General features: G+C 38.0%; 1 protein-coding gene across 1 annotated transcript in view; it reads left to right on the top strand.

The window, feature by feature from the left end:
- The window catches only part of FOCAD (focadhesin), a 294,818-nt gene that overhangs the window by 76,162 nt on the left and 204,203 nt on the right, over positions 1-14,453 (top strand). Inside the window, exons 7-8 of the mRNA XM_040238382.1 lie at positions 2,587-2,791; positions 6,178-6,384. Coding sequence (XP_040094316.1) covers positions 2,587-2,791; positions 6,178-6,384 — 412 coding nt within the window. The remainder of the gene's footprint in view (positions 1-2,586; positions 2,792-6,177; positions 6,385-14,453) is intronic.

Genomic DNA, 14,453 nt, shown 5'->3' with positions numbered 1-14,453 from the left:
ACAGTCCAACTCTCAAATCCATACACGACCACTGGAAAAACCATAGATTTGACCAGACGGACCTTAGTCAGCAAAGTAATATCTCTGCTTTTTAATATGCTGTCTAGGTTGGTCATAACTTTTCTTCCAAGGAGTAAGTGTCTTTTAATTTCATGGCTGCAATCACCATCTGCAGTGATTTTGGAGCTCCAAAAATTAAAGTCAGCCACTATTTCCACTGTTTCCCCATCTATTTGCCATGAAGTGATGGGGCCGAATGCCATGATCTTAGTTTTCTGAATGTTGAGCTTTAAGCCAACTTTTTCACTCTCCACTTTCACTTTCATCAAGAGGCTCTTTAGTTCTTCTTCACTTTCTTCCATAAGGGTGGTGTCATCTGCATATCTGAGGTTATTGATATTTCTCCTGGCAGTCTTGATTCCAGCTTGTGCTTCTTCCAATCCAGCGTTTTTCATGATGTACTCTGCATATAAGTTAAATAAGCAGGGTGACAATATACAGCCTTGACGTACTCCTTTTCCTATTTGGAACCCGTCTGTTGTTCCATGTCCAGTTCTAACTATTGTTTACCAACTGGCTAGTATTTATTCTTTGGGGAGTATATTATTGGAGAGAGATGGGGGAACAATGTTTTTTAAGTCTCTTTTCTGTTCCATAGTCTAATCCATATATACATCATCTACTTGCTTGATCTATGAAAGTTTTTTAGTTTCCTACAGTAGGTATTGTGATAAAGACAATTATTAATGTTTCATTAATAATTATGAACTCACAAGTCCTTTTGGTTTTTTTATAGATTGTGTAAGTATTGGTGCTGATGAGGGGAAAAAAAAACAACTTCCTCCAGATTATGAGCTCTGTCAGAGCATGTGTTTAATTTTGTTTCTAGCACATAGAAGAGTGAAGATATCTGTAGGAGCTCAGTAAATTTTATGAAGGGAATAAATGAATGAATGAATAGGTTACATCTTATCAATTTGGTAACTTTTAAATTTTTACTAGTGTTAATGGTGTTTTGAAATCACATAGCTGTGGAATGTATAGCATTATAAAATTAATGTCATCAGTCATGATTTACATACCATTTCCTCCATTAAGTATTACACCTTATACCTTTCTTTTAGCACCTTTTTTACTTTGTATTCTCTAGTCCAGGAATAGAGCTGATGGTCCCTGTTAGACTACATGCTTCTTAAGGGTAGATAATGCCTGTTTCATCTTTGTATCTTATCTAATAATAACTTACTTATAATAAATATGAAAAATATTAAAATGAAATCATGATATTTAATCAATGCATGGTAATTATAAAACTACTCTGTGACAGTGTAAATGAATCAATTAATTTAATGATTGAGCATCTCTGAGGGCCTAGTGTGTATGCTTATTGGTAATACAGCATTAAACAGAAACCCATGATTCATGCCCTTATTGACTGAGAGTCTAACAGGGGATGGAGATATAAATAAATAATGACAATAAAGTCATTATGCTGTGCAAGCATACAGTGGGGATTTGACCAAGGCTGTGTGTCAGGGAAGACCCTCAGGAAGTCCTTTAAAGGGGAGAACTGAAAGATGATAGAAGTTAGGCAGAGAAAGAAACAGGAAAAGGAGAAAGGGGAGAGTATTAGAGATGAATGTAACAGCAGGTGAGAAGAAAACCCAGATGACTTGACTGACGATCAGAACTAAATTTAGTGTAGTTCAGCAGAGAGTGGAGAGGAAGAAGAAATGAAATTGGAAAGATAGAGGTCAAATTATGAAGGGTTTGTGAATACTTTATCTTAAGCATAAACTCTGTCAAGCTGATTAATGACATGATCAAATTTTTATGTCTGAAAGGTCATTCTGGCATTTTAGTGACTTTGGACTTGAAGTTATAGGGATGTATTATAATCTAAATAGATATGAAAGATTTGTAAAGTCTTCCTCCTTTGAGTGGGAAATACTTAGGCGGACTTGGCAAATTACTGCACTTCTGTCTGCCTCAGGTTCTGTGTCTGCATAATGTGATAATAATAGTTTTATTTCATAGGGTTGTGGTAAAGATTGATTGAATTTAAAGGCACCAAGGGTAGTAACATGCACACCCTAAGTGCTGACAAGTTGACAAGTAAATATTTACTGTTGATCATCTTCTTGGATGTCTGTATGAGTTTTGTTTTGTATTTTACTTAGGACCTTACCTATTGAGCTTTTTCAAAACTGCATGCTTGTATCATACTCTTGGAAAAATGGATCCTGATGTCTAAATTCTCAGAAGATTCTCAGATGATTCTGATGTTTACCAAAGACTGGTCCTGGAGATGTAGATGCTATTTTAGTGTACAAGTAGACCCTCTTAGTCCTGAGCATCAGGCTTATGGGCTCCAGGTATTTAGTCATTCTCCCCAGTGTAGAAAAAGCTGTTTGGCATGAGTTTAGGTGGGTCGTGGTAGAATAGAAGAGTCATGATAAAAAGGTGCACTCAGTGGTATCATAGTTTATGACATGTCATGAACTCTGAGTTGATGCTTGACACTTACCTGGTTGGTACTCTGTGTAATTCAGTGACTGGCTTTTACATTACATGACTTACTTGCAGGTCTGAAGTTTCATGTATCCAAATTATGGCACCATTTCTATGGTATCTATATTGTGAACCATCCCAGTTACAAGAATATGCTAAACTCCGATTAACTCTGCTCAAAGTCTTACTTAAACCCCGGGTCCCATGTGATAAAGAACAACCATCAGTATTGGAACAACAGATACTACAACTGTGTTGTGACATGGTTCCATGTTTGCAGGTAAGGCCTTTTCTCCTCTTTCATTAATATGACACCCGAATTAATAAATATTGATTGTTATTGTTGTACATAAAATAGAACCTATGTGATATGGCAAACAGCTCTAGAAACACTTTCTGGGTTTTGGAGATGATAATGGAAACAAATCTAGATTTCACTCTGATATATACCATGTTAACTAAATTCACAGAAATGTAAATCAACATAATCCATTTTAGGATTAGTAGGAATGAAAACTTTAAGAAGGACTCCTCAAGGAAAATAATTTTGAACTGAGTTTCCCCTTGTGCTGGACACTGAGAGGGTTATAAGTTAAAAAAAAAAAAAGTCCTCTTTGTGTAAGTTGGAAAAAGACATCTCTCTGGATACATACAGCCTAGGGGCTTGACTATCTGAGTGCTGGCTAGATTCCAGTTTTCAAAAGTTTCCTTATAGCGTATGTGGTGACCTGTATGGATCCTATTCTTGGAAAGACCACAGTCTAGTAAGGGAGCTAAAACAGGTATATGTATTCTTATAATTCAAAGTAGATGGACAAAGATGTGTAATAGAGGTATGGATAGAATGCTTAGGGAGTTAAGAGGAACGATAAATTTGAGCTCATATCTCTGTAAATACAGATTTTTAAAAAAATATTTCAGTTGCCATATTGTTGTAATTTGAATATAATATTCATTTATCCCATCTCGCCATCTAGTTTGTTGTTTGCCTACAATCTGAGTACCATGCTGCTTAGCCAATGGGAGAGAATTTGTGAATATTTTTCAAGGTTATCACTTGAGGTCACAGATGACCTGTTTCAAGTTTGTGTTATCAAGGAGTGACTAGAGTGAATCTTTTGTGACTCATAATCAGGCTTTCCTGTAATCAAGGCAGAGAAAAGTTAATTAAGTGAATTCTCCTGCTTTTGTTTTGTGTGGCCAATAAAGCAGGGTATGTGCAGAACATGTAGCACTAGGATACACTTGTTCCATAGCATGCTTGTGTTACCCTGTTCTGTGCTCTTTGGTAGATGTTCGCCTCCACTGTCGTCAACCTATATTAACAAGCCTAAATACTGCTAGAAGTGTGTTTTGTGAAGTATTTTCAGAAATCTGTGCATGCATGCCAAGTTACTTCAGTCGTGTCTGCCTCTCTGAGACTCCCTGGAGCATAGTCCGCCAGGCTGCTCTGTCCATGGGATTCTGTAGGCTAGAATACTGGAGTGGGTTGCTTTACCTTCCTCCAGCAGATTTTCCTGACCCAGGGATGGAACCTGTGTCTCTTAGGTTTCCTGAATTGACAGGCAGGTTCTTTACCACTAGTGCCACCTGGGGATCTGTGGCTTTTAATATATTTAGTCACAGTAGGTGAGAAGAAAAATCCAGATCCATCATTTGGAACTAATGGGACTAGTGACATAAATACATTTAATTATTAACAAATCAGCTTTATTGGAATGAAGAACAGAGCTGGAAGGGATCTTGGTAGTGTAATTCATTTTCCCACTGATTATATGTATTTATTATACTCTTTAAGAGACAACCATCCCATGACTAATTAAATATTTCAGTGATAGGAAGCATGCTATTTTGCAAGGCAACCGTTTTATATATATATATATATTTTTAGCAAATATTTCGAATTGACCTGCATTTTCCTAAGATTATCTGTCTCTGTTCTTCTCAAAACAAAATAAAATAAGCTTTTAAAACAGCTTATCTGCAGTCTATCTTATACATTTCTTCCTTCCTTTTCTTCCTTTTAATCCTTTACTCCCTTCCTCTCTTCTTTCTTTTCTTCATCAATTTCTTTACTTTTCTGCATGAAATGGTTTAGACTTTTCACTGTTCTTTGTGAGGAATTTCTATAGTCTGTTGGTGTTGAGAATGTGTTATTATAAAATGTTCTTTTTAGAGCTGACTGTAGTACTGTAGATGTGGTCTGATCCATACGGAGCATTTCAAAACAATCGTATAATTAAAAGTTTTTCCTTAGAAATAGCCGTCACACTGTTGATCCATAGTCAATGAGTTGCTGACCAGTGAAACTCCTATTTATTTTTTTTCTCACTTCAATTGTTCTTTCATTTTGTATTTATGGAGTTGTGTTTTTACCTGCCTTAAACTTCACTACTCACTTTGGTCCCAGTCGTTCTTTTTAATTGTGACTTGTCATCTCACATGTTATTCTTTGCACATGGTCTATTTCAACATAAAGAGAAACTATTACTTACAAAGTAACTTTGTTAAGAATTTTGGTAATGTTAAAGATTAGAAAACTTTTAATGTGAAGTTACTGAGACTGTCTTGAAAATTTTTTTTTATTACAGAAAATTTTAAGTATGTAGAAAAAATGCACTCAAGGAAGTATGTTGTCAAATAAGCATGAGGCTTTACTTTGTTTTAAACCCTTTCAATTCTTGGTGGCCTTTTGCCTTTGCAAATATACTCCTTTATATGTTTGCAAAGAAGTAAAATAATTTGGCTACTGAACTGTTCACATATTTTCTTAACAACTTAGTATTTTCTGCTGTCTCCTTCCCCTTGATCTTTTAATAGTTTTTTCTTTTTATTTGTTAGAAATTAATTTTTCTTTGTATAACTTACAGTCTTTTGGGGTTATTATGGTAGTAACGACTGGGTGAAAGGTACAGCTGGTCAACTGTAGGCTTTCCTCTTGATGAATTTAACAGACACAAGGCTGCTGATTGAAGCAGATGGTTCATTGTTTGTAATCTCTGGGAAATGCCAGTGTGTCTGTGAGTAGGACCATATCCTTAGTACTAACTCCAGAATTTTGATCAGAACAGCTGGGTTTGAATTGAATTGGGATTTTCAAGAGCATTCAAGTCCTTCCTATCTAATACGTTAGCCAGTTGAGAAGACACTCTACTATTTGAATATGGTCTTTCACTTCATCTGCCATGTGTGGAAATGATGCTCTCAGTTAAGGTTGTCTGAACAAATTTCTTGCAGATGGAGGGCTTAGCAGTGCATTAGAATAACATGCTAACCCTTTTCTTACAGGTAACTATGTTGGAATTATATAAAGGCAAGTTCATTTGAAGGATTCAAAGACAACTTTAATTTATTTACTTCAACATGTGGTACTGTCATGTAATTTGTGTTTCAAAATCTGCACTGAGAGTAGTTAGAAAAAAAAATGAGAAGAATTTGTGCCAGCCAGCAGTAACAAAAACAGTAGCAAATTGTGTTTAGGTTAGTGACAATAGGAGAAGGCAGAGTTGTATGGTTTAACTGTCTTTGAGTTACATAAATTTCTTCATTTCTTTTAAGTCTTTATAGGTTTAGAGAAAAAGTAATTTATTGGTAAGCTTCTTGTATAAATTGAATTATCCTTTGGTTTGTGTATTATTTTAATATCCTATAATGATTGTTTCTCAGATCAAAGATTTGATACAGACAACAGAAGTGATGCTGTTTATTGAAGAAGTATACTTAAACCTTTTGCGTTATCCTGTTTTCTGGAAAATTCACCTTACCCAGATAACCCTTCAGCTGCTGTGTGTCTGTGAAGTCAGCTTAAACATAACTGGGGAATGCTCATCTTTAATTCACCTTTTAGAGCACAGTGTTGAACTTCTGAAGGAGGTAAGGATAGTAAGAAGTTTTAGTATCAGTTATCACTTATGTTGGTCTTTTAGTAGCAAGGTGAGTATACTCTTTTACTTTATTGCATATCAAAGGTGTTTTTTGTCTAATACTATTAGATCATACTTTTGTGACCCCATGAACTGTAGTTTGCTGGGCTCCTCTGTCTATGGAATTCTCCAGGCAAGAAAACTGGAGTGGGTAGCAATTCCCTTCTCCAGGGGATCTTCCCAACCAGGGATTGAACTTGGGTCTCCCACATAGCAGGCAGATTCTTTATCATCTGAGCCACCAGGGAAGCCCAGTAATATAATGCTGCTATTATCATTTATTATAAAAATGAGTCATCACATACTGTTTGGAGCATCAGTTAAGGGTCTACCACAGTGATAGTTTTTTCATTTACTCATGTAGGACACAAATATTCAACACTTATATGCCACACCCTATGCAATGCTCAAAATACCCCAAGCGAGGCTTCAACAGTATGTGAACCAACAACCTCCAGATGTACAGGTTGGATTCAGAAAAGGCAGAGGAACCAGATATCAAAATGGCAACATCTGTTGGATCATAGAAAAAGCAAGAGAATTCCAGAAAGATATCTATTTTTGCTTCACTGACTACGCTAAAGCCTTTGACTGTGTGGATTACAACAAACTGTGGAAAATTCTTTAAGAGATGGGAATACCAGACCACCTGACTTGCCTCCTAAGAAACCTGTATGCAGGTCAAGAAGCAACTGTTAGAACTGGACATGGAACAATGGACTGGCTCTGAATTGGGAAAGGTGTACACCAGGGTTATATATTGTCACCTTGCTTATTTAACTTGTATGCAGAGTACATCATGAGAAATGCTGGGCTGGATGAAGCACAAGTTGAAATCAAGATTGCTGTGAAAAATATCAATAACCTCAGATATGCAGATGACACCACCCTTATGACAGAAAGTGAAGAGGAACGGAAGAGCCTCTTGATGAAGGTAGAGAGGAGAGTGAAAAAGCTGGCTTAAAACTCAACATTCAAAACTGAAGATCATGGCATCCAGTTCCATCTCTTCATGGAAAATAGTGGGGGAAGCAATGGAAAGAGTGAGAGACTTTATTTTCTTGGGCTCCAAAATCACTGCAGATGGTGACTGCAGCCATGAAATTAAAAGACGCTTGCTTCTTGGAAGAAAAGCTATGACAAACCTAGACAGCATATTAAAAAGCAGAGACGTTAGTTTGCCGACCAAGGTCCATCTAGTCAAAGCTATGGTTTTTCCAGTAGTCATCTATGGATGTGAGAGTTGGACTATAATGAAGGCTGAGTGCCGAAGAATTGATGCTTTTTGTGATGTTGGAGAAAACTCTTGAGAGTACCTTGGACTGCAAGGAGATCAAACCAGTCAATCCTAGAGGAAACCAATCCTGAATATTTATTGGAAGGACTGATGCTGAAGCTCCAATACTTTGGCCATGTGATGTGAAGAGCTGACTCATTGGAAAAGACCTTGATGCACGGGAAGATTGAGGGCAGGAAGAGAAGGGGACGACAGAGGATGAGATGGTTGGATGGCATCACTGACTCGTTGGACATAAATTTGAGCAAACTCCGGAGATAGTGAAGGACAGGGAAGACTGGTGTGCTACAGTTCATAGGGTCACAAAAACTCAGACACAACTGAATGACTGAAAAACAATGGACAAATTCATCTGACCCTTGAACAACATGGGAATTAGGGGTGCCAACTGTCTGAGAGGTGGAAAATACACGTATAACTTTACAGTTGGCTCTCCATATCTGGAGTTCTGCATCTGTTGATTCAACTGTTGTTCTGATTGTGTAGTTCTATAGTATATATCTGTTGATAAAAATCTACATACAAGTGGACCTGTGCAGTTCAAACCCATATGTTTATCAAGAGTCAGTTGTTCATAAATGAAAAGGCCATTCTGTGAAATAATTGTAGTACAGTAAGATAAATGTTTTTGTGGGGGTATATTTAAAGTCCAGTGGGAGCATAATTTAAGGGAGGTAGGGCCTGAGTTCAGATTGGAGGAGTTTGCTAAGCAAACTTGGTACAAACCGCAACTGGGAAGGCACTCCAGCTGCGGGAACAGTGTGTGCCCAAACACAGAAATGTGAGGAAGTGACAGGAATGGCCCATTAAGAAAAAAGTGTTGAGTGTTGCTGAGGATTAAGATGTAGGAGAGAAGGCTGAGCCTATCACAAAGGCTCTTCCCTCCCTCACAAATGAGCTTATGTCTTATCTTTTAGGCAGTGGCATGCTACTGAAGAACTTTCAGCAAAGTGGTGCCCTCCTACTTGTGTGTGTGTGAGATCATTCTAGTGGGAGAGTGGGAAAGGGTTTGGAGGAGGGAGCACGAATAGGGCAGGAAGTGAGGATGGATGTCTTAGACTGCTAGGGCTGCCGTAATCAAATAATCACAGATTGGATACCTTAAGCAACAGGAATTTGTTTCTCGCAGTTCAGGAGACTAGGAAGTCCAAGATGAGGCTGCTGGCCAATTATTACTAGTAAGCTCTCTTTTTTGCTGGCTTGTAGAAGGATGCTGTCTCACTGTGTTCTCACACAGTGGAGAGAGGACAAGAATGTTCAGTTCAGTTGCTCAGTTGTGTCTGACTCTGTTATCCCATGAATCGCAGCACGCCAGGCCTCCCTGTCCATCACCAACTCCCAGAGTTCACCCAGACTCATGTGCATCAAGTCGGTGATGCCATCCAGCCATCTCATCCTCTGTCCTTCCCTTCTCCTCCTGCCCACAATCCCTCCCAGCATCAGGGTCTTTTCCAATGAGTCAACTCTTCGCATGAGGTAGCCAAAGTACTGGAGTTTCAGCCTCAGCATCAGTCCTTCCAATAAACACCCAGGTCTGATCTCCTTTAGGATGGACTGGTTGGATCTTGAATGAAGTCTCTATTGTTTCTTCTTACAAGACACTAATCCTTTTGCATTAAGGCCCCACCCTTATGACCTCATTTAACTATTAATAATTACTTCCTAACTCCAAATACAGTCCATTGGCAGTAAGGGCTTCATTGTATATATTTTGGAAGGGGATCCTCAGTCCATGGCAAGGGGAAATATAGAACATGAAATCAGTAGGGCCTTGTGGTTGAGTATATGCTCAAGGAGAAGTCCTTGGTGGAGTCTCAACTTTCTGTTTTGAGCAACTGGATGGTGGCAGTCACTTTAGAAACAGCTGATGTTGGAGGAAAGATGATAAATTTAGTTTTAGATATGCTTTGGCTTCCCTCATAGCTCACTCAGTAAAGAGTCTGTCTACAGTGCAGGAGTCTCGGGTTTGATTCCTGGGTCAGGAAGATCCCTGGAGAAGGAAATGGCAAGCCACTCCAGTATTCTTGCCTGGAGAATCCCATGGACTGGCAGGCTACAGTCCATGGGGTCATAAGAGTCGGACACGACTTAGTGACTAAACCACCACCACCATGCTTGGTTTGAGGTATGTAGGTAACATAGATGGATATATGGTTTTAGAATTTAGGATGGAAACTTAGGCTAAAGGTATAGATTTGTAAACATCAACTTTGGAGTGAGAGTTTTAACCATGGAGTGCATGACAGGGTTTGGGATGGAATTCTAGGGGCTGTGAATATTTGGAGTGTATTGATACAGAGAAGTCTGAGAAAGTACAGCTAGGAGGATTATATCATAAGCAGAAGAGAGAGGTGATCATCCTCCCTTTTGAGATACTCCTTGTGTTGTCTGTCTCAGACATGGAAATCAATGGAAGGAATTTTTCAAAAAGAGGATTGGTCAACAGTGTTCTAGGGAGAGGATTTAAAGTAAGAGCTGGAAAGTATTCTTAGGCTTCAGCCTGTAGAGATGTATTCTTCACAGAAGAAGCAGTTTCAGCAGACTGATGGCAATAGGAACCAAATTAGAATAAAGGAATGAGGAAACAGAGAACATGAGTGTAGACTTTGGTGGGAGGTGGGAGCCGGGGACGACTCAAGTAAACCTCTTGTCAGTTTTTCAGTTTCGTGATTAGCTGATCACTGATGCTCGGTTTTATATGTGTGTGTGCTGTGTGTGTCAGATGCTCAGTCATGTCTGACTCTTTGCAACCCCATGGATTATAGCTTCCCAGGCTCCTCTGTGCATGGAATTCTCCAGGCAAAAATGCTGGAGTGGGTAGTCATTCTCTTCTCCAGGGGATCTTCCTGACCTAGGGGTTGAACCTGAGTCTCCTGCATTGCAGACAGATTCTTTGCTGTCTGAGCCACCAGGGAAGCAGATGCTAGGTTTTATATATATATATTATATAATGATATGTTTGTGTTATATATTAATGGTAACTTTAAAAAATTGTATTATATTATTATATATTATCTATTAGATATAGTAATATATAGTAATAATGTATAGTAACATTTAATATATGGTAATATATGCTGTTAAACATATTAAATGTTACTATACATTATTACCATATCCCAAGTGGCACAGTGGTAAAGAATCCACCTGCCAATGCAGGAGATATAAGAGGCATGGGTTTGGTCCCTGGGTTGGGAAGATCTCCTGGAGTAAGAAATGGCACCCCACTCTAGTATTCTTGCCTGGAAAATTCCATGGGCAGAGGAGCAAGGTGGGCTACAGCCTATGGGGTTGCAAAGAGTTGGACACAACTGAGCACTTACTTAGATGTTACAAATTATGTAGTTAATATAATAAAATAATCATACTTTTTCAGATTTTATGTCAATTTTATATAGTTATACCTATTAGATAATAGCTATACTAGATAATATATTGATATATATTATACTAATAAAATATATATATAATATGGATAAATAGTATTTATAGATAAATAATATATAGAAAATACTATATAGATAATATTATATAGTTAAATTACTTGGAATTGCCTATCTTAACCATATATATAATGTACTTAACAGGTAAACCCACAATGTTCCTTTGTGTTTGTGTAGATTCATATGAATAGGAGACAGTTTTTTATGGCAAATAATTTGCTATGGCAGTTAGGTGAAAAAGACAAGATCTGTGAAGTTTATATTCCAATCAAATTGTTCAGACTAGAGTGCATCAAAATCACTAGGCAGATTTTATTTAAACTGCAAATGCCTAGGTCCTACCCCTAGAGATGCTGAATTAGCTGGGCTGGTTGGATCCAAACATCTACTTTTTAAACTAGCGCCCTTAAATAATTTTATTATTATTATATATATATTTGCATATAAGGTAAACAACCTTGTAAGCATCAAAAATCAAGAAATAGAACTTTTCTGGCAACCCTGGAAGTTTTCCAGGAGCCCAGTCCTAATCACAATCTCCTTCCTGCCCTGACTATCCTGACTTCCATGGTGATATCTTCTTTACATTTGTTTATAGTTTTATCACCTCCATGTGTTTCTGTACATTGTTCACATGTTTTTTTTTAAAAAAGAAAAATCTGGCTTATGTGAGCTATAGAGTTTTATAAATCTTGAAATCTGCTGATTGCAATCTCTTCGTGCATTTTGACATGTTTCCCTGTTCATAGGTTGTTTGCTATAGAGGCCTGATCAGATTCAGATTTTTGTTTTATTTTTTTGTTTCCAAGACTACAGGTCATGGTGTGTTCTTTCATCGAGAAACATATAATATGTGTTGCTCTTCTTTTTATGATGTTGGTATTTGTTGATACTGGTGCCTAATTCCATTAATTCATTAGGAATTAAAGAAATGATGATCTAATTCTCTTCTTCTTCATTTGTTAGCTGGAATACTTCTCTTAAAAGAAGTAGTTGGTTCCACTTAGTATTTGGTTATCCAGTTGTAGAGTTTATACAGAAAAGTTAGAATATAGGCTTGACTGTTTCCCTTTACTTACTAATTTCTGAAAGTATTCTGAACTTATAGATTTAAATATATTTGATGCATTTCAACTTCTTATAGATAATATCCTTATTAAAATTCACATTGTCCTATTTTTGACTTGAGTCGAATTTAAAAATATTTTTGATTTTAATATAGAATGACAGAATACTTTCATTGAGAATGATGAAATGGTGTATGTGGGAGAAGGTCTTATTTATGTTGTGTCTTCCATCTGCCCAATATTTTTAAAATTTTAGAAGGAATTAAAAATATGTAGAACTGTTAAAATCCTTATGTTATGAAATTTCCTGTCCTCCAGGATATTTAGCTAAATGTTCAATTCAAATATTACATTAACTTGTCTTTTCCTCTTTATTCCTTTTCTGTTCTTATATCGGATTTATTTCATTGCCCACTGAAAATACATGTATTTCTTAGGCCACATTAGTTTCAATGTATTTGGTCTTAGCTGAACCAAATAGGAAAAGGACTACATCAAGGCTGTATATTGTCACCCTGCTTATTTAACTTATATGCAGAGTACATCATGAGAAACGCTGGGCTGGAAGAAGCACAAGCTGGAATCAAGACTACCAGGAGAAATATCAATAACCTCAGATATGCAGATGACACCACCCTTATGGCAGAAAGTGAAGAGGGACTAAAAAGCCCCTTGATGAAGGTGAAAGAGGAGAGTGAAAAGTTGGCTTAAAAGCTCAGCATTCAGAAAACTAAGATCATGGGATCCGGTCCCATCACTTCATGGGAAATAGATGGGGAAACAGTGGAAACAGTGTCAGACTTTATTTTTGGGGGCTCCAAAATCACTGCAGATGGTGATTACAGCCATGAAATTAAAAGACGCTTACTCCTTGGAAGAAAAGTTATGACCAACCTGGATAGTATATTCAAAAGCAGAGACATTACTTTCCCAACAAAGGTCTGTCTAGTCAAATCTATGGTTTTTCCAGCAGTCATGTATGGATGTGAGCGCTGGACTGTGAAGAAAGCTGAGCGCCGAAGAATTGATGCTTTTGAACTGTGGTGTTGGAGAAGACTCTTGAGAGTCCCTTGGACTGCAAGGAGATCCAACCAGTCCATTCTAAAGGAGATTAGTCCTGGGTGTTCTTTGGAAGGACTGATGCTAAAGCTGAAACTCCAGTACTTTGGCCACCTCATGCGAAGAGTTGACTCATTGGAAAAGGCTCTGATGCTGGGAGGGATTGGGGGCAGGAGGAGAAGGGGACGACAGAGGATGAGATGGATGGATGGCATCACCGACTCGATGGACATGAGTTTGAGTGAACTCTGGGAGTTGGTGATGGACAAGGAGGCCTGGCGTGCTGTGATTGATGGGGTTGCAAAGAGTCGGACACGACTGAGCGAGTGAACTGAACTAAACTGAACTATTTTTAGCCCATTTGAATGATCATAACCTAAGGTGGTTTCCATTTCAAGCAAAATATATATATTCTTTCTCTCTCTCTTTTTTTTTTGGCTATACCACGTGACTTGTGTGACCTTAGTTCCCTGACCAGTGATTGAACCCATGCCCCCTGCATTGGAAGCACAGAGCCCTAAGCATATGTACTCTTAACAGAAAATATTGTTTGTGGGGAGTCTAGGTAGCTTTCAAAGTGAAGAGTGCTATACATCCCAGCTTTGGTAAGGCTGGAAACCTATGTTCCCTAACACATTATCATCAGATGACTCAGTTCCCCCTACCTTTCTTCACTGTGTGAAGAACTGAGGTTTAAGTTGAACAGAGGTTAAGTTCTCAGATTCCTAGGAAGAATGGTCTGATTGGCCAGGCTTGGGTCAGTCAACTCTGAATGGAGGGCAGGGAAGGTTGCAGAGCCGTGACGCTGGGGGACTGTGTGAGCTGGGCTGTCATCTTTGTTATGTCTGCTGTGATACTTAGCTCTGCTGTGGCCTTTCTCATTCCTTGTTTTTCACTAAACAAACAAAACAACAATAAGAAAAAAAAATCCAACAACAATGTAAAAACCTTTTCATGCTCTCTTGTTCACAGTAGCATCCCCAAGCCCAGCATATGTACTTCCTGCCTGGAACACAGCTGATGCTCAGTGCTATCTTTCGTTTGATTGAGGCGAAAGGACTCCAGGTGTTTGTTGTGATTAAGGCTCCAGTGATATCTGTGGTCCAATATAAAGGTTTCTTTACTTCTTTTCTCCAGTTAGGCTCTTGAATTA

This window comes from Oryx dammah, unplaced genomic scaffold, assembly GCF_014754425.2.
Source record: "Oryx dammah isolate SB20612 unplaced genomic scaffold, SCBI_Odam_1.1 HiC_scaffold_1, whole genome shotgun sequence".
NCBI classification, from domain to species: Eukaryota; Metazoa; Chordata; class Mammalia; order Artiodactyla; family Bovidae; genus Oryx; species Oryx dammah.
Note: the sequence above shows the minus strand (reverse complement) of the source record. Positions and strands in the feature narration are given on the sequence as shown.